The sequence below is a fragment of the Mytilus galloprovincialis genome, chromosome 11, assembly GCF_965363235.1.
Source record: "Mytilus galloprovincialis chromosome 11, xbMytGall1.hap1.1, whole genome shotgun sequence".
Taxonomy (NCBI): domain Eukaryota; kingdom Metazoa; phylum Mollusca; class Bivalvia; order Mytilida; family Mytilidae; genus Mytilus; species Mytilus galloprovincialis.
This window is the reverse complement of record NC_134848.1, coordinates 36,042,956-36,067,830: the sequence shown is the minus strand read 5'-3', so window position 1 is coordinate 36,067,830 and position 24,875 is coordinate 36,042,956. Positions and strand designations below refer to the sequence as shown.

The 24,875-nt window shown below is 29.2% G+C and overlaps 1 protein-coding gene across 2 annotated transcripts; it reads left to right on the top strand.

Annotated features, from left to right (window-relative positions):
• The first annotated feature begins 3,609 nt into the window (after window positions 1-3,609).
• On the top strand, window positions 3,610-16,458 carry LOC143051117 (uncharacterized). 2 transcript variants are annotated; one of them, XM_076224136.1, is made up of 8 exons: window positions 3,610-3,780; window positions 4,218-4,394; window positions 4,786-4,926; window positions 5,339-5,377; window positions 12,884-13,060; window positions 14,232-14,290; window positions 14,968-15,105; window positions 15,537-16,458. In XM_076224136.1, the coding sequence occupies exons 1-8, from the start codon at window positions 3,712-3,714 to the stop codon at window positions 15,556-15,558; spliced, it is 822 nt and encodes a 273-aa protein (XP_076080251.1). In that variant the 5' UTR covers window positions 3,610-3,711; the 3' UTR covers window positions 15,559-16,458. The 2 variants fall into 2 exon arrangements, with proteins under 2 accessions (XP_076080251.1, XP_076080250.1); XM_076224135.1 differs by having other exon boundaries at window positions 4,786-4,938.
• The last annotated feature ends 8,417 nt before the right edge of the window (window positions 16,459-24,875 follow it).

The window sequence follows — 24,875 nt, the reverse complement described above, 5'->3', positions numbered from 1 at the left end:
TAGAATAAAAATAAGAATAAGAATAGAATCATATTCAAAACAGTGTAGCTGTGGCCATCGATTGACAACCTTAAATTATCCCATTGACTGGGGAGATTAGGTGAACGTGTGTCTGTAACGACAACTGCTCACTACTTACTTATTATAGACTTTAAACTGTGGGGTCACCAAAGGTTCTTAACGCCTTTAATATTAAAATAGTTCGAAAAATTAATCAGGAATAACTTTATGTTTTGATTTATATTATTGATATAAATCAAAACATCGTGTTATTCCTGATTAGTTTTTCTAATTTCTTTATTTAGGTGTTGAGAACCTTTTGTGACCCCACAGTTTAAGTGCCTTTAACGAGTACATAGTGAGCAGCGGTTGTTACAGACAAACATTCACACAATCTGCCCCAGTTAATTGGATAATTTAAGGTTGTCAATCAATGGCCACAGCTAGACTGTTTTGAATATTATTCTATTTATAATTCCAATCAAGGGCCCTGGGCAGAATAACATGTACCATACATCATGATCTTATTTGTGACTTTCCTGATGTATATTTTGCTCTAATAAAGCAACGTTTGTACGATTGTCTAACATGTCTAAAACAAGATCTTGCTCAGTTGCAAATTTCTCCAAAATGTTCTAATTATAAATATATGTAAAATAATTTTTGTCTGCAATTTTATTTATGGAAACTAATTCCAAATGTTTAGAAAAAAAGTATAACAAAAAAATAAGATAAAGTAGCCACAACTTAGCTATATGGTATAACAAGAAATAATAGAACATGTACTTTTTGTAAAAATGATATTGGATGAGTTTCATTTCATCCTCAAACAATGTCAAATGTTCACTTTTTCAAGGTTTTAGAACAATTTATATTAAGCCATTGTATTGGGAAAAAACGTTGATGTAGAAATTTTTTAAACTGACGAGTACTAACAATATAAAAGAGTTGTGTAATTTAGGTAAATTTATATTGAGATCTTTGAAGCTTAGATCTGAAAGGTAAAATAATGTTTGTTTATTACTACAACACTTTGCTGTCACATAGTCTGTGTTTATGTATGAATTATATGTATTAATGATGTTAATATAATTGTATACACAAAGTCTATATAGACTTTGATAATAAAGATGTATCTTATATCTCTTAAGGGTGCTCGCTGGTATTAATCTTTTTTTTTTTAAATAAAGGATCTCGCTATTTTTTTTTCTCTATAAATGAACTTTATCATATGCATAATAAAAAAATAAAATAAAAAGATACACTGTTCTTTTATATTCACAATCTTCCTTCCAACGAAGCATACATTTTTATAAAGATAATTTTTTTTCTGTTAAAATAATAGGAGAAATAGAGGTAATGCCGAAATATAAAAGAAAAAATGCAGAAATTGCTCAAATTAGGGATGCACACCTCAGAGGAGCCAAAAATTTCTAGAATTAAACTTACTTTCTAATCCCGATTTTTGGGTTTATATGACTATAATACAGTAAAAAAATCATATGGTGGTGTACTTCTTTTTTTTATACGGCCCTGTGAAAGTACCAAGTTTTACTTATTTTTTGGATATTATCGTGAAAAAAAAATAGTTCCACAATTAAATTTTTTGTTATACTTTCAATAAAGATGAAGTGGACTAATTTGAATAAATTTAAATTGAAAAATATGGGAAGGTGTTATTATAAGAAAGTTTTTTCATATTTTCAGGTTTTTTTGTGTCAAATTTACCATGTTGTCAATTTTGTAGATTTGTAATTTTTCTCTTTTTTATGTACAAAATGCATATTTTTTCTCAACTTCTTTGCTCTAAATGATTGATAAAATACATATCTAAAAAAATTGATCAGAAAAAAAATAATGTGGGATGTACATGTTACTGGTAAAATCATTTTTGGTTTCCGTCACCCATTTTCTCAAAATTTTGACGAAAAAGACTGACCTGATTGGAAATAAAATTTAAAAAAATGATTGCTCAAAAACTTCCATTGGAAATACACATTTTTTTCACAGAAGAAAAATGCATTTTTGCAGCAAAGAAAGATAATTTGAAACTTTTGAATGATTTAGTATTTTAAAAGTCATCTGGAGCCAAAACTAATTCATTTTATTTTGTTAATGTGCGTATCCCCTTTCATAAAGCAGCAACTAATAAACTGTTATCACAGAGATATGTCTCGCATTTTGGTAATTTTAATTATGTAAATGTTGACATTAAAATAGCAGTACTTAATATGTTACATAAGTTAGACAAATATTCAAAGTCAATGCATCATGACTGACGTATTGGCGGAGCAATATCCATTTAAATGATATATTCCAATGCTAATACAACTGCATACCAAATATCATTGACTTAAAATTAACATTTCATCTTAAACTGATCTAATCACAAAATAATACATATAAACTAGGCAAAAGTTTCTAAGTCAATAAACCAGGACTGAAGGGATGGGGCCAAATATTCTCCATGGAAAATCATAGATACTAGGGTTGAAATGTTATATTTACGCCATACGCGCGTTTCACCTGTAAATATCAGTGTCGTTCGAATCAAAACATATTAAAAAGACCAAATGAAGTACAAAATTAAAGAGCATTGAGGACCAAATACTCGTAAAAGTTTTGCAAAATACAGCTAAAGTAGTCTTTTCTTGGTGAAGAATTAAAAAAATATAACACAATAATAGTTTAAATTAAACATTGTTTGTTCCTGTAATTTATTACTGTTTGTGACCAGTGTATATTCTATTAGAAAATTAGTTCCATATTATAGAATTCAAAAAGAATAATATCTTATTGTAACATTAAACCAGATGCTCCGCAGGGCGCAGCTTTATACAACCGCAGAGGTCGAACCCTGAACAGTTGGGGCAAGTATGGACACAACATTGAAGCTTGATACAGCTCTGAATTTGGATTGTGATTAAATAGTTGACACAACATAGGTTTCTGACACAGAATAAATGTAGTCTTAGAACTTAAACTTAAAAACTTTTATTTGAATTTTATTTGAACATTTACCTAGTATGGTCTAATATCCAAAATCTCAATACAGGGTTAGATTCAGTATACCAAAGAACATCAAGAATTCAATTTTTGATAAAATCAAATAATGTTCAATTTTGAACCCTTTAGACCTCAATGTGGACCAATTTGATAACCGGGCCCAAAAATAAAAAAATCTAAATACATGGTTAGATTCAGCATATTGAAAAACCCCATATATTCAATTTTTGTTGAAATCAAACAAATTTTATTTTGGACCCCGATTTGGAACTACTTGATCCTCATAACGTTTATGGTTTTAGTAACTTATTCTTAACTTAATTGTATTTATTTTACACGAAGACAGGAAAAGCATTGTGTTGACTTAATTTCAAAGGTTGGTGTTAAAAGATGGGACAAATGAATGTAAAAACTTTATAAAAAAAATTAAAAATTAATGATACATTTTCACGTTGACTTCTTAAAAATCACATAATCCAAATTATTTGTTATAAATATAACACTTTTCATAATCCAAATGATGCAAACGAATATGGTATTACCGTCAGAAAACGAACTCATGTTATTCCTAATGCAATTTCATTTTATGTTTCGTAAGAAAAATCAGCAACTTTTTTAAATATTGCGTAATAGTTAAATCATTATATATACTCATATATTCCAAAGGTATTTTCATAACAAATTATTTTGATAAAGCATACAGACATGGCTTATTCAATGTCAAGTTATTTATCTTGCAAAGTCATCTCAGATGTTGAAAAAAGAAAGTACAAGGTAAGCTTATTTCAATAATTAATTTATTTGAAGAGAATTTTACTTATATTGCCTTTCAATAGCAACAGCAAAAAACGAGATGCAATGTGTTTTCTGTATGTCAAGAGTATAAATTGGTTCCATCAAAGTCAATCGCCTCCTCCCCCTTCCTCCATTATAATTATAAATCAGTGATATCATTTTAAAATAGTCACTTGTACATATTGTTTGAAAGTGACATATTACATACTATGCTAGTTCATTAAATAATATTGGCTAATGGAATTGAATCTATATTTTATCTACATTTTAACAATTTAACAAAGTATTTAATACATAGAAACATTCACCATATATAGTAATCTTATATTTACTGAAACTAAATATTCATAAATAAACAGAATATAATTTGCATTGAAAATAAACAAATTAAAACATTAAAACATTTATCTTTTCAGAATAAAGAGGGTGCTGTAGATCACTTCTACCAGTGTTTTATATACACTGGTATGAATAGAATTTGTTCACTGTCTTTCTCGGAAAATCAGAAGGACAGAATAAAGTTGGACAAATGCTACAAATTTAGAGTTTATCCCAGGGGAGTAGGCAACTTTCGATTGGATGGTAATGCAAAGGTATTTATATTTACAACTGAATTTATTATAATTATACCATATATTACTATTTTATCATTTAGTTTTTTTTCATTTATGATAGGTTGATTCAATGCTTTTTGCATATGTGTAACGACAGGAAGAAAACAAGCCTTATTTGCACACACGATCTCATAAATACATATCAGCCTAATGACGTCATTACATGGGCTGATATGGCAGGGTGTTAATTCTTTATTTTAGTAAGTATATGATAAAGAGATGAATACGGGCCGATATGGGAAAATACATATATTTATCTCTATATATATACCATAAACATAAAAATGAAAGGAAGGTTTTATGAACAATATGAATGATATGATTCTATCCACCAAGCAGTGTTGCATAATTATTATTATTATAATTTTAGATTTTTTACATAAGAGAGTGTGATACTGGAATTGATTCTATTCAAATGGACTTGGCTTTAAATCCAGAACCTTTATCAGTTTCAACAGCACTGAAACAACCAAACGGAGAACTGATAAGCATAGTAGGCGTAGTTCATACGGTAAGTTCTAAGGTAAGTTTTTATATTACAATGAAAATAGGCTTGATTTAGTGGTAGGATCCTAGCAATTCTATATGTATTTAGATTTACGGTTAAAATATTAATACATTTCGTGGTTTAGACACCAATGAGCACTTTGATTTTCATTATGCTGTGTTCTCATTTTGTTAATTACAATATAACAAATATAATGAATATGAATATTTTTTTATAATTCAATCAATTTTATTTTCGTTAATATCAGTGAATTATTTAACAATTAGTTATAATTATTCAATGTATATTCAGAATACGTTGATAATTCTTAAATTTATTTTTGAATTGTATTTAGAACATGATTTTTTGTTTATTACTTCATTACCCCATTTCAAATAATTATCATGTGTCTAATACTTTTTTTTACATATTACAGGTAACAGATCCTATTGATACTGAATGTTCAATACGACAAGTACAGTTGGGTGCAGACCAAGCATTACATAAAGTAAACGCAAGTTAACGCCGCGTGCACATATTTCGTTAGTTAACTTCAAATCTCCCGTTTACTAGTAAACGCACGTTTACTATAATTACGTTAACGTGGTCGAAATGGAAATTTCTAATGTCTACCCTAGTAAACGGGCGTTTACTATGTGTCCGTTTAGTCAGTATTAAACGGGCGTTTACTTCAGAATTCTTTAAATTTATTTTTACGTGCACTTAAAAGTAAACGGGCGTTTAGTACAGATTTTACAAGTGTATTTTTACGTGCACTTGAAAGTAAACGCACGTTTACTTTTCGCGTTAACTGATTGGGTAAATTTAGAAATAAACTTCAAGTTCATTTGCACATTTATTTTATAAAAGCGACCTTTAGTCTTTATATTTCACGTATATGTGTTTCAAACCAGAACAATTCAAAAACTCTTTTAATTCGAAATATTAAATTACACAAAATCACTTTCATAAAGTCCATTAACTTTACTGATTGGCAGATTTTCTATATTTTCCTTTCAAAAGTTACATGTGCGAAAATCGATACGGAAAGAAAGGTTATCCGAGACATCTGGAGAATATTTTTATATGATGGGATATAAACATCATGGTTTACGTTGTTTCGTTCCCCGTTTATAATTGTCTCTTCGAATTTCTAACTATAACTCGGTGTATTTAATACATTAATTTTTAATCGAAATTCACCTTGTTTGCCTTGGATTAACATGATAAGATTCTGTTTTGACAAATGATAAAACAAAACGTAAATTGAACAGTATATTGAAAGGGATATCAATAAAGTGTAATATAAGTATGTTCATTTGTACCATCTCGTCAATTAAAATGTTCAAATATTGCTATCTTTACATTGATATATAACTCATTTACTATGCGGCTATATAAATTTACATAATAGAATGCTTATATGGTCAGTTTTGGTTGTTGTGGACAAATAATTTTATTATATGAGTCAGTCTGAGGTATGAAAACTACTGAATTTTGTTTACGATTCAATATTTTCAATAAAAAAAGGACATGCTGGCACTCTAAATTGATGTGAACAAATTTTTTTAGTCATAATATTCAAATATTGCTACCTATTTTCTTATACAATCAATCCTTACATGAAAATATAGCTCATTTACTATGCGGCTATATAGATTTACATAAGCAAATGCTTATATGGTCAGTTTTGGTTGTTGCGGATAAATAATTTTATTATATGAGTCAGTCTGAAGTATGAAAACTACTGAATTTTGTTTACGATTCAATATTTTAAATAAAAAAGCACATGCTGGCACTCTAAATTGATGGGAACAAAATTTTTTTAATCATAATATTCAAATATTACTTCCTTTTTTATTATACAATCAATCCTTACTTGAAAATATAACTCATTTACTATGCAGCTATATAGATTTACATACTAGACTGCTTATATGGTCAGTTTTGGTTGTTGCGGACAAATATTTTTATTATATGAGTCAGTCTGGGGTATGAAAACTACTGAATTTTGTTTACGATTCAATATTTTGAATAAAAAAGGACATGCTGGCACTCTAAATTGATGCGAATAAAATTTTGTAATCATAATGTTCAAATATTGCTACCTATTTTTTTATACAATCAATCCTTACATGAAAATATAGCTCATTTACTCTGTGGCTATATAGATTTACATAAGCAAATGCTTATATGGTCAGTTTTGGTTGTTGCGGACAAATAATTTTATTATATGAGTCAGTCTGAGGTATGAAAACTACTGAATTTTGTTTACGCTTCAATATTTTGAATAAAAAAGGACATGCTGGCACTCTAAATTGATTTTTTAGTCATAATATTCAAATATTGCTACCTATTTTCTTATACAATAAATCATTACATGAAAATATAACTCATTTACTATGCGGCTATATAGATTTACATAATAAAATGCTTATATGGTAAGTTTTGGTTGTTGCGGACAAATAATTTTATTTTATGAGTCAGTCTGAGGTATGAAAATTACTGAATTTTGTTTACAATTCAATATTTTGAATAAAAAAAGTACATGCTGGCACTCTAAATTGATGCGAACAAAATTTTTTAGTCATAATATTCAAATATTGCTACCTATTTTCTTATACAATCAATCCTTACATGAAAATATAACTCATTTACTATGTGGCTATATAGATTTACATAATAAAATGCTTATATGGTCAGTTTTGGTTGTTGCGGACAATGATTTTATTATATGAGTCAGTCTGAGGTATGAAAACTACTGAATTTTGTTTACGATTCAATATTTTCAATAAAAAAAGGACATGCTGGCACTCTAAATTGATGTGAACAAATTTTTTTGGTCATAATATTCAAATATTGCTACCTATTTTCTTATACAATCAATCCTTACATGAAAATATAGCTCATTTACTATGCGGCTATATAGATTTACATAAGCAAATGCTTATATGGTCAGTTTTGGTTGTTGCGGATAAATAATTTTATTATATGAGTCAGTCTGAAGTATGAAAACTACTGAATTTTGTTTACGATTCAATATTTTAAATAAAAAAGCACATGCTGGCACTCTAAATTGATGGGAACAAAATTTTTTTAATCATAATATTCAAATATTACTTCCTTTTTTATTATACAATCAATCCTTACTTGAAAATATAACTCATTTACTATGCAGCTATATAGATTTACATACTAGACTGCTTATATGGTCAGTTTTGGTTGTTGCGGACAAATATTTTTATTATATGAGTCAGTCTGAGGTATGAAAACTACTGAATTTTGTTTACGATTCAATATTTTGAATAAAAAAGGACATGCTGGCACTCTAAATTGATGCGAATAAAATTTTGTAATCATAATGTTCAAATATTGCTACCTATTTTTTTATACAATCAATCCTTACATGAAAATATAGCTCATTTACTCTGTGGCTATATAGATTTACATAAGCAAATGCTTATATGGTCAGTTTTGGTTGTTGCGGACAAATAATTTTATTATATGAGTCAGTCTGAGGTATGAAAACTACTGAATTTTGTTTACGCTTCAATATTTTGAATAAAAAAGGACATGCTGGCACTCTAAATTGATTTTTTAGTCATAATATTCAAATATTGCTACCTATTTTCTTATACAATAAATCATTACATGAAAATATAACTCATTTACTATGCGGCTATATAGATTTACATAATAAAATGCTTATATGGTAAGTTTTGGTTGTTGCGGACAAATAATTTTATTTTATGAGTCAGTCTGAGGTATGAAAATTACTGAATTTTGTTTACAATTCAATATTTTGAATAAAAAAAGTACATGCTGGCACTCTAAATTGATGCGAACAAAATTTTTTAGTCATAATATTCAAATATTGCTACCTATTTTCTTATACAATCAATCCTTACATGAAAATATAACTCATTTACTATGTGGCTATATAGATTTACATAATAAAATGCTTATATGGTCAGTTTTGGTTGTTGCGGACAATGATTTTATTATATGAGTCAGTCTGAGGTATGAAAACTACTGAATTTTGTTTACGATTCAATATTTTCAATAAAAAAAGGACATGCTGGCACTCTAAATTGATGTGAACAAATTTTTTTAGTCATAATATTCAAATATTGCTACCTATTTTCTTATACAATCAATCCTTACATGAAAATATAGCTCATTTACTATGCGGCTATATAGATTTACATAAGCAAATGCTTATATGGTCAGTTTTGGTTGTTGCGGATAAATAATTTTATTATATGAGTCAGTCTGAAGTATGAAAACTACTGAATTTTGTTTACGATTCAATATTTTAAATAAAAAAGCACATGCTGGCACTCTAAATTGATGGGAACAAAATTTTTTTAATCATAATATTCAAATATTACTTCCTTTTTTATTATACAATCAATCCTTACTTGAAAATATAACTCATTTACTATGCAGCTATATAGATTTACATACTAGACTGCTTATATGGTCAGTTTTGGTTGTTGCGGACAAATATTTTTATTATATGAGTCAGTCTGAGGTATGAAAACTACTGAATTTTGTTTACGATTCAATATTTTGAATAAAAAAGGACATGCTGGCACTCTAAATTGATGCGAATAAAATTTTGTAATCATAATGTTCAAATATTGCTACCTATTTTTTTATACAATCAATCCTTACATGAAAATATAGCTCATTTACTCTGTGGCTATATAGATTTACATAAGCAAATGCTTATATGGTCAGTTTTGGTTGTTGCGGACAAATAATTTTATTATATGAGTCAGTCTGAGGTATGAAAACTACTGAATTTTGTTTACGCTTCAATATTTTGAATAAAAAAGGACATGCTGGCACTCTAAATTGATTTTTTAGTCATAATATTCAAATATTGCTACCTATTTTCTTATACAATAAATCATTACATGAAAATATAACTCATTTACTATGCGGCTATATAGATTTACATAATAAAATGCTTATATGGTAAGTTTTGGTTGTTGCGGACAAATAATTTTATTTTATGAGTCAGTCTGAGGTATGAAAATTACTGAATTTTGTTTACAATTCAATATTTTGAATAAAAAAAGTACATGCTGGCACTCTAAATTGATGCGAACAAAATTTTTTAGTCATAATATTCAAATATTGCTACCTATTTTCTTATACAATCAATCCTTACATGAAAATATAACTCATTTACTATGTGGCTATATAGATTTACATAATAAAATGCTTATATGGTCAGTTTTGGTTGTTGCGGACAATGATTTTATTATATGAGTCAGTCTGAGGTATGAAAACTACTGAATTTTGTTTACGATTCAATATTTTAAATAAAAAAAGGACATGCTGGCACTCTAAATTGATGCGAACAATTTTTTTTTAATCATAATATTCAAATATTACTACCTTTTTTATTATACAATCAATCCTTACTTGAAAATATAACTCATTTACTACGCGGCTATATAGATTTACATACTAGAATGCTTATATGGTCAGTTTTGGTTGTTGCGGACAAATATTTTTATTATATGAGTCAGTCTGAGGTATGAAAACTACTGAATTTTGTTTACGCTTCAATATTTTGAATAAAAAAACAATGCTGGCACTCTAAATTGATGCGAACAAAATTTTGTAATCATAATATTCAAATATTGCTACCTATTTTCTTATACAATCAATCCTTACATGAAAATATAGCTCATTTACTATGCGGCTATATAGATTTACATAAGTAAATGCTTATATGGTCAGTTTTGGTTGTTGCGGACAAATATTTTTATTATATGAGTCAGTCTGAGGTATGAAAACTACTGAATTTTGTTTACGATTCAATATTTTGAATAAAAAAGGACATGCTGGCACTCTAAATTGATGCAAACAAAATTATTTAGTCATAATATTCAAATATTGCTACCTATTTTCTGATACAATAAATCCTTACATGAAAATATAACTCATTTACTATGCGGCTATATAGATTTACATAATTAAATGCTTATATGGTCAGTTTTGGTTGTTGCGGACAAATAATTTTATTATATGAGTCAGTCTGAGGTATGAAAACTACTGAATTTTGTTTACAATTCAATATTTTAAATAAAAAAAGGACATGCTGGCACTCTAAATTGATGCGAACAAAATTTTTCAGTCATAATATTCAAATATTGCTACCTATTTTCTTATACAATCAATCCTTACATGAAAATATAACTCATTTACTATGTGGCTATATAGATTTACATAATAAAATGCTTATATGGTCAGTTTTGGTTGTTGCGGACAAATATTTTTATTATATGAGTCAGTCTGAGGTATGAAAACTACTGAATTTTGTTTACGATTCAATATTTTAAATAAAAAAAGGACATGCTGGCACTCTAAATTGATGCTAACAAAATTTTTTAGTCATAATTTTCAAATATTGCTACCTATTTTATTATACAATCAATCCTTACATGAAAATATAACTCATTTACTATGCGGCTATATAGATTTACATACTAAAATGCTTATATGGTCAGTTTTGGTTGTTGCAGACAAACAATTTTATTATATGAGTCAGTCTGAGGTATGAAAACTACTGAATTTGGTTTACGATTCAATATTTTGAATAAAAAAGGACATGCTGGCACTCTAAATTGATGCGAACAAACTTTTTTAGTCATAATATTCAAATATTGCTACATATTTTCTTATTCAATCAATCCTTACATGAAAATATAGCTAATTTACTATGCAGCTATATAGATTTACATATTAAAATGCTTATATGGTCAGTTTTTGTTGTTGCGGACAAATTATTTTATTACATGAGTAAGTCTGAGGTATGAAAATTCTGATTTTTTTTTACGATTCAATATTTTGAATAAAAAAGTACATGCTGGCAATCTAAATTGATGCGAACAAATTTTTTTAGTCATAATATTCAAATATTGCTACCTAATAATAATTATATATTACGAGTTAGTCTGATGTATGAAAACTACTGAATTTTGTTTACTATTCAATATTTTAAATAAAAAGAGGTCATCCCCGTCAGGCTGGTACAAAAATTGCTGTCAATTGTTTTATATGGTCAATTATGGCATAAAAATATAACTGAATTACTTCTATATAAAATAAGATAACTTGTTAAGAGGTAAATATTGTCAGTTGTGGTGAATGATATCAAAAAGTTTGGTTTTACGAGTCAGTCTGTCTAAGATGAGAAAACTGTTTGATTTTGGTGAGGATTAAATTACATGTATTTGAATAAACATACTTAAACTATTATTTGCGAAGAACAAGAAATTTACTATAATTATTGTTCAATTAAATACAAATGTGTGACATTTTTAAATAACTGTAATCGTCAATATGTCAAGCAGAAATGACCACTTGGTCAATTAATTTTCAATTGATGTTCCTTATCATTTCCTATTTTAGGTCAGTGTATCCAAGTTACGATGACAATCTGTGTTAACGGGCGTTTACTACAAACAGTAAACGCGCGTTTACTTATTACAAAAATAGAAGACGCGCCTTTTTCCACGTTAACGCGGAGGTAAACGGAAAAGTAAACGCCCGTTTACTCTTTACAAAATTAGAAGACTCGCCGTTTTTGCGTTAACGCGAAGGTAAACGCGAAAGTAAACGCCCGTTTACTTTTAATGTCTACTGCAATTTCGGAGTTAACGCACAGTTAACGCGGCGTTTACATGAAGTGCACGCGAGTAAACGCCGCGTTAACTTTTTCGGCCCGTCTACATGTAATGCTTGGTCTGCACCCAACTGTAAGTATGGCTGTTTAAAGATATTATTATGTATATTGTCTGTACCTTAATTAAACGATGATTTAATTTATATAATTTGTTTAATTTGACTCCAATCTTTTTAAATGTCCGATGATTTTATTGTAGAAATGTTGAAACAATATGATACGTTATTTTTTTTTAATTAAAAATTGATTTATAACATGTTTTATATTTAATTACAGGTAATAACACTAGAAGATGAATTAGAAGAAGATGCTCGCATAAAAGTTAAATTTTGGGGCTGCAAATTCATACCGTTCCATTCTTCTGTATCTGAAAAAGTGAGAATTAACTTGGTTAATATTGAAGTATATGGATCTATTGTATCATGTGTGTCTTCTGTTTTGTCGAATGTTCAGGTTAGTGATTTTTATTATTTATCACGGGTAGTGTGATCGAAGGTGTCTTAGGATTAAGATTTGTCCTAAGATCAACTTAAGACACTTTTTGGCTCTTAGCCGTGTTATCGAAAGATCTTATCTTAAGATATGTCCTGTTTTGGTCCCAACTTTAGGACTACTAATAAGCTGTCTTAGGATAGTCTTAAGACCATTTTAACTGTTATGATAATTTTATGATGTCCTAGCATATAAACAAACATGGCTGCTACCGAGATCATGCACTGGTAAAGCACAGCTTTATATGTCGTTGGAGGGAGGGAGGATAGGGCAAGTAATGGAAATGTAAAACCAATGTTTTTTTTATTACACGAAATTACCCTTTGAATTACAAAAATCTAAACAGTTTAGCACTTTGAGTCCGTCTCATCTAATTATTTTTAACTAAACATATATTTTACCGTATATAACCATGTATACCGTTTGAATGGTTTTACACTAGTAATTGTGGGGCCCTTTATAGCTTGTTGTTCGTTGTGAGCCAAGGCTCCGTGTTGAAGGCCGTACATTCACCTATACTGGTTTACTTTTTTGAATTGTTATTTGGATGGAAAGTTGTCTCATTGGCACTAACACCACATCTTCCTATATATATATACAATTTAACGGTATAAATTGAATTTATTTTAAATGTCATTTTCTTCTTTATTTTCTTCCTTTTATTCAATTGAATATATTTTATAACTTACATTTATACTATTATATAAGATTTAAGTTTCAGCGAAATATGTGTGCAAACCTACTGCCTTTTGTATATTCTTATCAAAATGATTGCATCATTATACGGCAACGAGTAAATTGCACTTAGGACCAGGATAGGACATCTTTGTTAAGATTATCTTAGGATATAGCTTCGATGTACAGTGTGAGACATATCATAAGACAATCCTTTAATTTGTCCTAAGACATATCTTAGAAAAAATCACAGTCCCTGGGAAAGTCAACAATTATTGCTTAAAGATTGAAGTATTAGAACTGGATTATTATATTTCCTGAGTAAAATTCGAACAAGTCATTTGTACTTTTACGGTTAAACAATACTGTACATATGTAACAAATTGTACTATATGATACCATAAAAATATATGAATAATGGGGTACAATTTAAATATAACATTAATTTTTTTTTCAGGAAGATGATACGAAAATGATATCAAATCTTGTTGTGGAAGCCGTTGATACTGACACCAGGTTAGTTCACTATTTAACAATTTTCAATTTAGCAACACTTGGCCACAATGTTATTCAAAGTGGTCAACTTATCAATCAATATTAATTATTAATGAGACATTTGTTTTGATGAGTGTGTCAACTTGCAATGTTTTTGAACTTTTATTTCTAATGTAAATACACCTGGTGACGTCATGTCATTGTTTGACAATAACCAATTGACTTTTAATTCCATATTCATTACAATTACAATAATAGTTGTTCAAAATATGTTATTTGCCACTTTGTCAATCAAAATTTGAATCCATGTTTCGTGAAATTTGCACTAAAGAATCATCCGTATGATATATGGAAAAGAATTATAATATGATTTTTTTAATTTTTAACAAATTTACAAATAGAACGGGAAAATGTAATGTCAAAATTTATAAAATTTTATATAAAAACAAAAATAAAACGTTTATCCTAAATATCTTTCTTTTTTGATTAAATTAATAATTAATTCTTAAAAATATTTTTAAATACGACATAAAAGCATCAAAGGCATCACAACCTAAATATGGTTAATATAATACAACAAATTGTATGATGTCATACTTATATACTTATGATATATCTTGATAATTTATTAACGTTGATTGAAAAAGTTAAATTACCAGAAGCTGTACCAAAGTTATATAACAAACTTTTTTTTTCAGCTGTGTTCTTTTTCAAGGGGGTAAAATGTATGAGATAACCAAACCAGATATGGAGAAAATTTATGATTTTGAAAGAGATGAAATGAAATCTGTGCTTGGTGTAAAAATAATGACAGAAGGGAGAAAAATTGTGCAATTGTAAGTTTACATATATGTTGTTTAAGAAATATAAAGGGCGCTTATAAAATTTAAAGTAAAAGATGAATCGTATATATTTTTAATATTCACTGTTACCAATCTACTAGGCATGCAAATTTTATTATTTCAAACTAATGAAAATTTTATAAAATTGAGAACACTGAAGTTATCCATAGTTAAATTGAATAAAAAAGATGTGGTAAAAATTTGGTACTTTGTTTTTATCAAAAACATTGTTGCCCAATATAAATTTCCGTGTAAGTTGTATATTTGATTAATAAACTACGAGTATTGATTTTTAGTCATAAAATGCAAAAATTAAAATGTGCTTTGCGCAAAAGCAAAGCACCATATTATTTGCAATCAAATAAATAAAATACATGTTGATATTTTTCACCATTTAAATAATTGATACACATTATGTTTTTCAGAGATTTGATAGAAGAGATTTGATAGAAGAGTGATCTCCTGTGTTTAACAAGTGCAGGGAAAACTCATTTGCAGGGTGAATTAAGTACTACATACGCTTAAGTAATGACCACAAAGTACTACCGGATTTTTGTAATGAAATCGCCCACGATATGTTTGTGAATACATTTGACTTATTTTGACCTTATTACAGAGAGTAGTTTGCATGTCAATTAGTTTACTACATTTTGTTCTATATTTTGTTTCATAAAACATGCATATTGTTTTGCCTTAACTTTATTTTGTTTTTATTCTCAATTTTTTGTTATACATTCTCAATTTAAATACATTTTTAATGTGCAATTTATTTACAATTGAAACAAACAAGTGGAATGAAGAATATTGCATTTTGATTATTATGTATTTATACCACAATAGTTGTGCCTGTAATTTAATTATTTTGAAAAATTAAAAACGCATTTCTTTTTGACAAGTTATCATATATAAAAATTGCAATAAAATTGTTTACATTTAATACGTGCATTCTTTATTTTACTATTACCATGATTACAGTCAAATAAACCAAACGTGTATTTATAAATCATTTGTTTTTGTTTGAAAAGTTATTTGGTAAATAATTTGAATAATAATTCGAGAAATTCTATATTGAAAATATAGTTTGCAAATTATTTGGTTGATAATTCAACTATTAAAGAAATTATTAAAAACCCGTATATTCAAAATTTATAATGAAAATCTAGTGAACACAAAATACTTCCTTATTTTATTTTAGTTACGAAATCTCATACGATACTTTTGTAAATATGTTCGACTTCACTTAATTACTGTAGATTAGTTTATACCTCTATTAGTTTACAACATTGTGTTCTATTGTTCAAGCAATTTTTTCAGGCATCTGAAAGACTGCATATTATTTCAATGTATTATATATTAAAAAATAAAAACTGTTCTAAAAATATAATTGTTATGTGTTTGTTTAATTTAGACACTTGAAGGAATAGGGGAGGGTATAGGGCACTTGTTAGTATGGTTTTTAATTTTCTGTGACGTCCATTATCAACAATTATTACTGAAGTAGTATACATTTTTTTGTTTAGGGGCTAACTGAAACACACCTTTACCATTTGTGTGTTGTCTACTCTTTGGTGTGGTCGGGTTGCTGTTTCTTTGACATATTCCTCGTTTTCGTTTTCAACTTCAAATCCAACATTACGGCTTAAATGAATCAAGCTGAAAGTAATTAAATCGGATAAAAACAATAAAATCACAAAATCACAGCTGAAACTAATAAACACCTTAGTTATAAATATCATGGGTTTAAAAAAAAAACATCTGTAAAACAAAAACATACAAACACCCAGATATCCAGTCAAAAAACTATTTATTTATTTAATTTTGATTTTACAGTATATTTTGCATACAAAAAGCACTGATTTCGTTAGTCAATATATTTGGATTGATATACTATAAATGATCGAAAGCTCTACATTTTATACATTAAGCTCAAAACTGTCCGACCATCCGTTCAAAAGGGCATACTGTAAAACATGGTATGGTACGATGGTATGGTATGTGTTATGGTATGATGGTATGGTACGAATACCATCATACCATGGTATGTATGAATGGTACCATGGTATGGTATGATGGTATGGTACAAATTACTATACCATGGTACAAATTATTATACCATGGTATGAAGCATGGTATGGTTTTTCAAAACAGGAAATTTTGAAAAGTTAATAGAATGAAATTCAAAACAGTGTGGCTGTGGCCATTGATTGACACATTAAATTCATCCATTGACTGGGACAATTTACGTGAACGTGTGTCTGTAACGACCACTGTTCACGAAGTACCTACGATAGACATTTAAACTGTGGGGACACCAAAGGTTTCTTACCGCCTTTAATTATAAAATAATTCGAAAAATTAATCAGGAATAACCTTTATGTTTTGATTTATACAATTGATATAAATCAAAACATAGTGTTATTCCTGATTAATTTTTCGAATTACTTTATTAAGATGTTGAGGACCTTTGGTGACCCCATAGTTTAAGTGTCTTTAAAAAGTACATAGTGCGCAGTGGTCGTTACATACAAACGTTCACCTAAATTGTCCCAGTCAATGGATGAATCTAATGTGTCAATCAATGGCCACAGCCACACTGTTTTGAATTTCATTCTAAACCTATTCTTAAACAGGATTTTATTAATTATCTGTTTTCTTTTCTTTCTATTTTGACCTATTCCAAAACTTTTTTTCAATGAGAAACATGAACAATATTTTTTGTTGAAAAACAATGTAAATAAAATATTCATTGGTTCAATTTTTCCCAAGACATTTAGAATCAAAACAATTAATTTAGAAAAGAATTGCCCACACACATTTAAAAGCTGAGTCAGTTCTTTAGTTCGGATATTGACATACATTAAGCAAGTTAAGAACTTCATGAAGTTGTTAGCAAAAATTAAAATATATAAAATCTTGATTTATTCTTGTACTTTCCTTGCGACCTAGTAAAACTATCATGCTGAAGAAAAACAGCCAAAGTGGGATTACGTTTTACTAACCATTGATATCATGTTGATAGTCCTACATATAAAGTTTACTATAAGTATCACATAAACTTAACAAGATCCAAGAAAATGAGGTCAAGGTCAGATAAACCAAACGAGAAATGCACAGATATGAGAAGATGTGGTATGAGTGCCAATGAGAGAACTCTCCATCCAAGTCACAATTTGTAAAAGTAAACCATTATAGGTCAAAGTACCGTTTTCAACACTGAGTTTTGGTTAACACCTAACAGCAAGCTATAAAGGGCCAAAAAATGACCAGTTTAAAACCAACAGTCTAATCTATATAAAAAAAAAACTAGAAACGATAAGCACATATGAATCACATCAACAAATGACAACCATTGAACATCAGGTTCTTGTTTGGACACCTGACATTCATTCAATGCAACAAGTATAGTTGACATATTGCTTATAGTTTTAGAAAAACAACCAAAAACACAAAAACTTAACGTTAAGCAATGAATAGTGAAAATAAGGTCAAGGTCAAATAAAACCTGCGAGACTGACATGTACATCATAAGATATTTTACCTATTGCATATAATATCAGAGAAAAGACCAAGACCAAAACTTAACTTTGAACAACAAGAATGAGGTCAAGGTCAGACGACACCTGCCAGTTGGACATGTACACATTACAATCATTCCATACACCAGAATCTTTTCAACGAGGACAACCGAATCCTTTCATGCAATATGGGATGCGTGGTTGCATGGGTGTTTTATTATAACAAATCAATCTTTAATTAGGTCGTAAGAATAGCATTACGAAAGAATAGCACTACCCAATTTGAATTGATGAAACAATAGTTATAAAAAAGGCAGATAAAGATATAAATTGTAATTAAAAGTAAAATATTTACAACCGTGGCATAATTGACCTTGAAATACATTTTAAAGAGACCTATTCTTATCTCTATCTGCACAGAAATAGCTGTCACTCTTAGCATGTATTAAAAAGAAATGAAATAAAGTTGTTTAATAAAATCTCGCATAATAAAAAAAAAGACTTGGTTGATATTGTGTATTAACTTCCATAATGCACATTGTTTTTACATATAAATGAAGAAAACAATATACACTCTACAACATGTGGTATCTATCAACTAACATAGTATATTAGTGACAGTTTAATTTGAAAGTATGGTGTTTTCTAATCCACACAGGAGATGCATTCTCCTTTTATTCACATTTTTAGTGGAATTTCTTGGCCATAGATGTAGACAGAATTTGTAACTGTTTAAAGTGTCATATTTCAAAACAATATACAAGTTGACCATTGACAGAAGGTTATGCAATTAAACTTTAACTACATTATCTAGATTATAATCAAAAGATATGCAGTACTTCCCAAAATTTCAAAGAATAATTGACAGCCATTTACAATGTGTCAGAACAGGACATTATATCTATCTTATCTTAACTTAATAGTTATCTGAGATGATTAAATTTAGTTTTCTCTTGTTTTCTGTTCACAGCTTTATACATGTAAGTGATCGTCTATCTGGTTTGTCTTCATCTATTTCGTAAAATATTATTTTCATAAATAAAACAAATACATAATGTCAACAAATAAAAAAAAAATCATATTTTTTCAAAATTTCCTACTTCAAAAAACCATACCATGCTTCATACTATCAAGTTATACCATGGTATGATAATTTGTACCATGGTATAAGAATTTGTACCATGGTATAGGAATTTGTACCATACCATGGTACCTTTCATGCATACCATGGTATGATGGGATTGGTACCATACCGTCATACCATAACACATACCATACCATCGTACCATACCATGTTTTACAGTATGCCGTTCAAAAGTTACAAGGATAATCTCGATAATTCTTAAAAGTATAGATAATTCTTAAAAGTATATAATTTTGTGTATATCTTTGAAAAGAAAACAGATATCAACCTACTATGAATTGCAAAATTATTCAGTATTTAAATATCTTCAATTTGAGGTCAATATCAAGGTCATGGTGAAATTTTACTTTGACCTCCAAAGTGTGCAATGACCTTGACCTTGTGACATTTGAAAGGTCAAGTGCTTGGTATGGCAGTGAAAAATTGTGAATGTTTTTCAACCACTTCAGTGGCATGTAAGAAGAACCGATTAGATTTTAATTTTTTTTAGAAAAGGTTTATTCAAACGAAACAACACAAAATTCATGAAGTATATTCTGGCATGTACTAAACGGTTGAGTGGAGTGTGTGAGTGGAGTTGGGGAGTGGGGAGTGGTGGATTGTTGAAGTGGAGTCATGGAATGAAAACATGGAGCTAGGAAGTGGAATATAGTTGAGTAGTTTAAAAAACGAACCAATTTGTAAAAAATCATAAAATGAGTCTCAACAACGTCCAATTGCATTCATTGTACCTATACAATTCATCTTGGATGTGTCATGGGTATGATTTAAGGTTATATCTCTAAACATCGGTCTAGGTAGTACACACATTTAAACATGTCCTGAAATGTGTTAGCTGCGAAAAATATCAGAGGATCAAACTCACAAGTTAAAAAACAACTGACAACGCCATGGCTACAAAAGACAAAGACAAACAGAAAAACAATAGTACACATAAAATAACATAGAAAACTACAACCTGAGTAACACGAACCTCAATAAAAACTGGGGGTAAATTCAGATGCTCCAGAAGGGTAAGCACATCCTGCTCCACTTAATACCCATCGTTTGGATCATGTTAGTACAAACCCGGTAATAAGTCCCGGTAGGTCACATTCTTGAAAAGGGGGATTGTAGTAACGACATTAGGAACATATCCGCATTAGGAACATATCCGCTGTCAAACGGATATTTCATAAAGGTCAACCAACTCGAAGGGATGATTTCAACATCACAACTTGGAACTCTTGGTTTAATAGCTTTCTTGTGAGCAGCAACCATCTTTTAAGGAAATCATGATAGGAAATACAAGCCCTGGAATATCAACTTGGATATATATACTGAGTATGCAGGCGCTGCTGGAATGTTGCTACATAGAAATAGAAGTTCATACATAGAAATAGAAGTTTACAATAGGGAAGCTGAAATCATCTCTGTTGTAGTAAAGTTTAGTTTTCTACTAACCCTCATTGTCAATTTATCTCAAGTTCGATGGAATAGATGTGTTCAACATAGTCACCAAATTTTGAATTAAGTGAGAGAATGATTTTACTTGCAAAGCAAACTTAAAGTTATAAACTACAAGTTTATACAAAAATCACAGCATAGACAGAAGTCTTTTGCAGGAAAAACAACACTTGGATTCTGTATGATTCATTTGAAAAAAGATATGAATTTGCTTATTTTTTCACTCCATGACTCCACTCCAACACTCCATAACAACAATACGCATATCTTAATGGACACAATTTGAAAATTCAAAGGTCATCTTAAACAGTACAATGTATTAAACTGTGAATCGGCTCCGAATATCGAACAATCAGAGTTACTCCGCTTTAATCAAGAATCTGACATGCAGATACCACTAGTACTATACAATATTTTATTTTCCAAATTAAAGGGCCCATTAAGAGCATAACATTAATTACAACATGACATAAACATTACAGAGTGATTAAAGAAACATAAAATAATAATTGAAATTCAAATGCATGAAGAAAGGATCAGTGGTCAAGGGGAGATAATTTTGATATATTTTAGAGCTAATTTTCTGATTTTCTTAGTTGCAGGCCTTTATCCAGGTATGCACATAAAATAGATAGAAATCTGCTATCTTCATTAATCATAATCCATGAAAAAAGATCATTTATATTTAAACTATCTAAACTGGGGTATTTTTTTTTATATAATCAGTGATATCTCTTCTGAGGTTATTGTAAATAGGGCATTCCAGAAGAAAGTGCATTTCATTTTCAATACAATTTGTATTACAATATAAACATATCCTCTCATGTCGAGGTAATATTTCTTTCAGTACTGTAATCACTTGATATACGAAATTTAAATTGAAAACTCAATTAATCAAATTAATTTGTAAAATGTAAACTTTGTTGCAATTTTAAAACATGTTGGATGGTCAAAAGATCTGACACCTTATGACAAGGTTATAGAAATTGAAAAATTATTCAACCTCAAGACTGACTTTGTAACGGAGGCTTATTTATCAATCAAAGACTTTAACATAAGACGAGATATAAGAAAATATAGAATAAATGCACATGATCTTAGAATTGTAACATTTTTCGTTTATTACATGCATCACTGGGTTTTATTAGTATGATATAATTAGATCTCGTATTCTCATTAACCGTTATAAAGTAAGTTTATAATCTATATGTACCGCCTTCAATCAGATGTCAAATCAATCATGTTAATCGGCTGGTGCAGCGTTTATTTGTATATACAGGTGCCTCGGTTGACCCCATTTCAGTTGTATAAAACAAACAAGTTGCTTTTTTAGAAAAAAAAAGGTCAATACGTGAACCTTAGAACAGTTTGGGTATGTTGAGAGTGGTGTTAAATATAAAGTGAGGAGATAATTAATGTTTTTATTTCGATATTAATATTTACCAACGTGAAAGGTCAAAATACTACAAATGGATGACAATTCTAGGGTTCTTATGGGTATAGGCAATATTTCACCTAAGTCCAACAGCCATTTTATTTACTTTTCTGTGAAAAAAATTATTAGATAGATATAGGAAGATGTGGTATGAGTGCCAATAAGACAACTCTCCATCCAAGTAACAATTTATAAAAGTAAACCATTATAGGTCAAGGTATGGCATTTAACACAGAGCCTTGGCTCACACCGAACAGCAAGCTATAAAGGGACCCCAAAAATACTACTATAAAACCATTCTAATGGGAAAACTAACGGTTTATGTAAAAACGAGAAACGAGAAACAAGTATGAACTACATAAACAGACGACAACTACTGTACATCAGATTCCTGACTAAGGACAGGTTTAAACATTTGTAGCGGGATTAAACGTTAAAGTATACGATTATTTTGCTTCATAGAATATGGAATATTTATTCCTACCAATAAGATAAAAGCAACTTACTTATCATTTGTTTGCGCATGCCGTAAAACCCTGTTCCAAATAGAAATGGGTTTGGATCCAGCAAATACATTTAATTTGCTGCTTATACATGTATACTTAATATACCTGTCCGAAATCAGGAGCCTGTTTTTTTGTTTGCTTATTCTCGTTGTTTGGCATAAAAAGTTGCCATTAATTTTATGCATATATGTGCATAGTGGTGAAAATATACCACCCATGGGCGCTCTTATAACTCGTTTGTATAACTGTCCATTAAACCCAAATTCATTGTTTCTGAGAAATAATTTAACAAATGCAATCCTTTTTTGTTGTGAATCTTTAAAGGATATTCTTGTGCATCAATTAAAATTAAAATTCTACTGCATTGATAACAGTTTCTTTTAAATTAACCATGATCATATTTGTGTACATTTGTTACATCAGGCAATAAGAAAGCAATCCCGGCTTTTTATCTTGTGTGTAACTCTATTTTATTAATGAAATCCGTTGTATCTAGAATTGAATTCAAAAGTTATGCCTCTTCAATAATGGTTTTGTATTAGGTCAAATAATTTCTCAATCTCAATCCATCTCGTGGGAGAGTTACACCTATTGATGATCGGTTGTAAGGAACATTAATTAAATGAACGTTGTATCATACTAGTTGACCGTTCGCAATGTCTCATAAATTATTTCTAAATGAATTTTGTGAATGTTTGGAAGACTGCGGTACATTTGTCCATGTTTTGAATCATTATTATTCTTTAAAAAATATTTGTATGGATAGCTATTTCGTTTTTTTCTACATAGATTTTCAACTATATATTTTTAATTATCATATACCATATAAGTGAGTAAGCAATCAGTGTAAAGTTCTTTATTGCCATGTTTTAAATATATTGAAAACCCGGTATGGAGGTGCTCTTAATTGCAGGATGCTAATACAGATAAGAAGAAAAAATGTTCCGAATGAACAAAAAGAAAGTTTCCGAATATTCCTCCATAGACCATATTTCTAACTAATAAATATGCGTCAACCCTCAGGGGTTCACGCAAAAATTGTTATAGATACGTAAGTTGATCTGACTCCAACTTCATCAAAAACTACCATGACCTAAAACTTTAACCTGAAGCGGGACGAACGGTCGAACGAGCGCATAGACCAGAAAACATAAAGTCCCTCTACTATCGCAGGTGGGGCATTACATTAATAAACAGCTGCACCATGACTGTAGTGCATGATACGCCTAACAGTTTTCAAGAATACAGTTCAATAACTTCATGTCAGATCAGAAATTTTGGAAAAAAGGGGGGGGGAGGTTATCTCAATAGATAATATAATAAAGTTTAATAAAAACTGGTCAATACATAACACTTTAAGGTTGTTAAAACTGGAGAATTACCCCTTTTTATCAATAAATTCCCATAACTTAGAAATGTGGAATTTAAAATTTTTAAAAAGCAAAAGGAAGCTTTAATAAATAGATATAAACAATTCACCAAAGTTTCATGAGAACTGCTGAAAGTAATTTTGAGTTTTTGTCCAAATACTAGAAAAATCTTCCTTTTTTAAATAATAAACTCCATGACTCTGAAATGTAAAATCTGAAATTCATAAAAAAACAAACAAAAGGGAGCTCATGTCAATAGATATTTACAATTCCTCAAATTTCATGCAAATTAGTAAGCGTTTTTGACTTAATTTCTGACATGTTAAAGACGGGCAAGCAAAGATATAC

What these genes read in the sequence shown, in the direction of transcription:
- LOC143051117 (XM_076224135.1), top strand. Translation starts at nt 3,712, where the DNA reads ATGGCTTATTCAATGTCAAGTTATTTATCTTGCAAAGTCATCTCAGAT. An exon ending in CTGAATGTTCAATACGACAA is followed by an intron (nt 5,378 to 12,883) that starts GTACAGTTGGGT and finishes ATTTAATTACAG; the next exon opens with GTAATAACACTAGAAGATGA. An exon ending in GCCGTTGATACTGACACCAG is followed by an intron (nt 14,291 to 14,967) that starts GTTAGTTCACTA and finishes TTTTTTTTTCAG; the next exon opens with CTGTGTTCTTTTTCAAGGGG.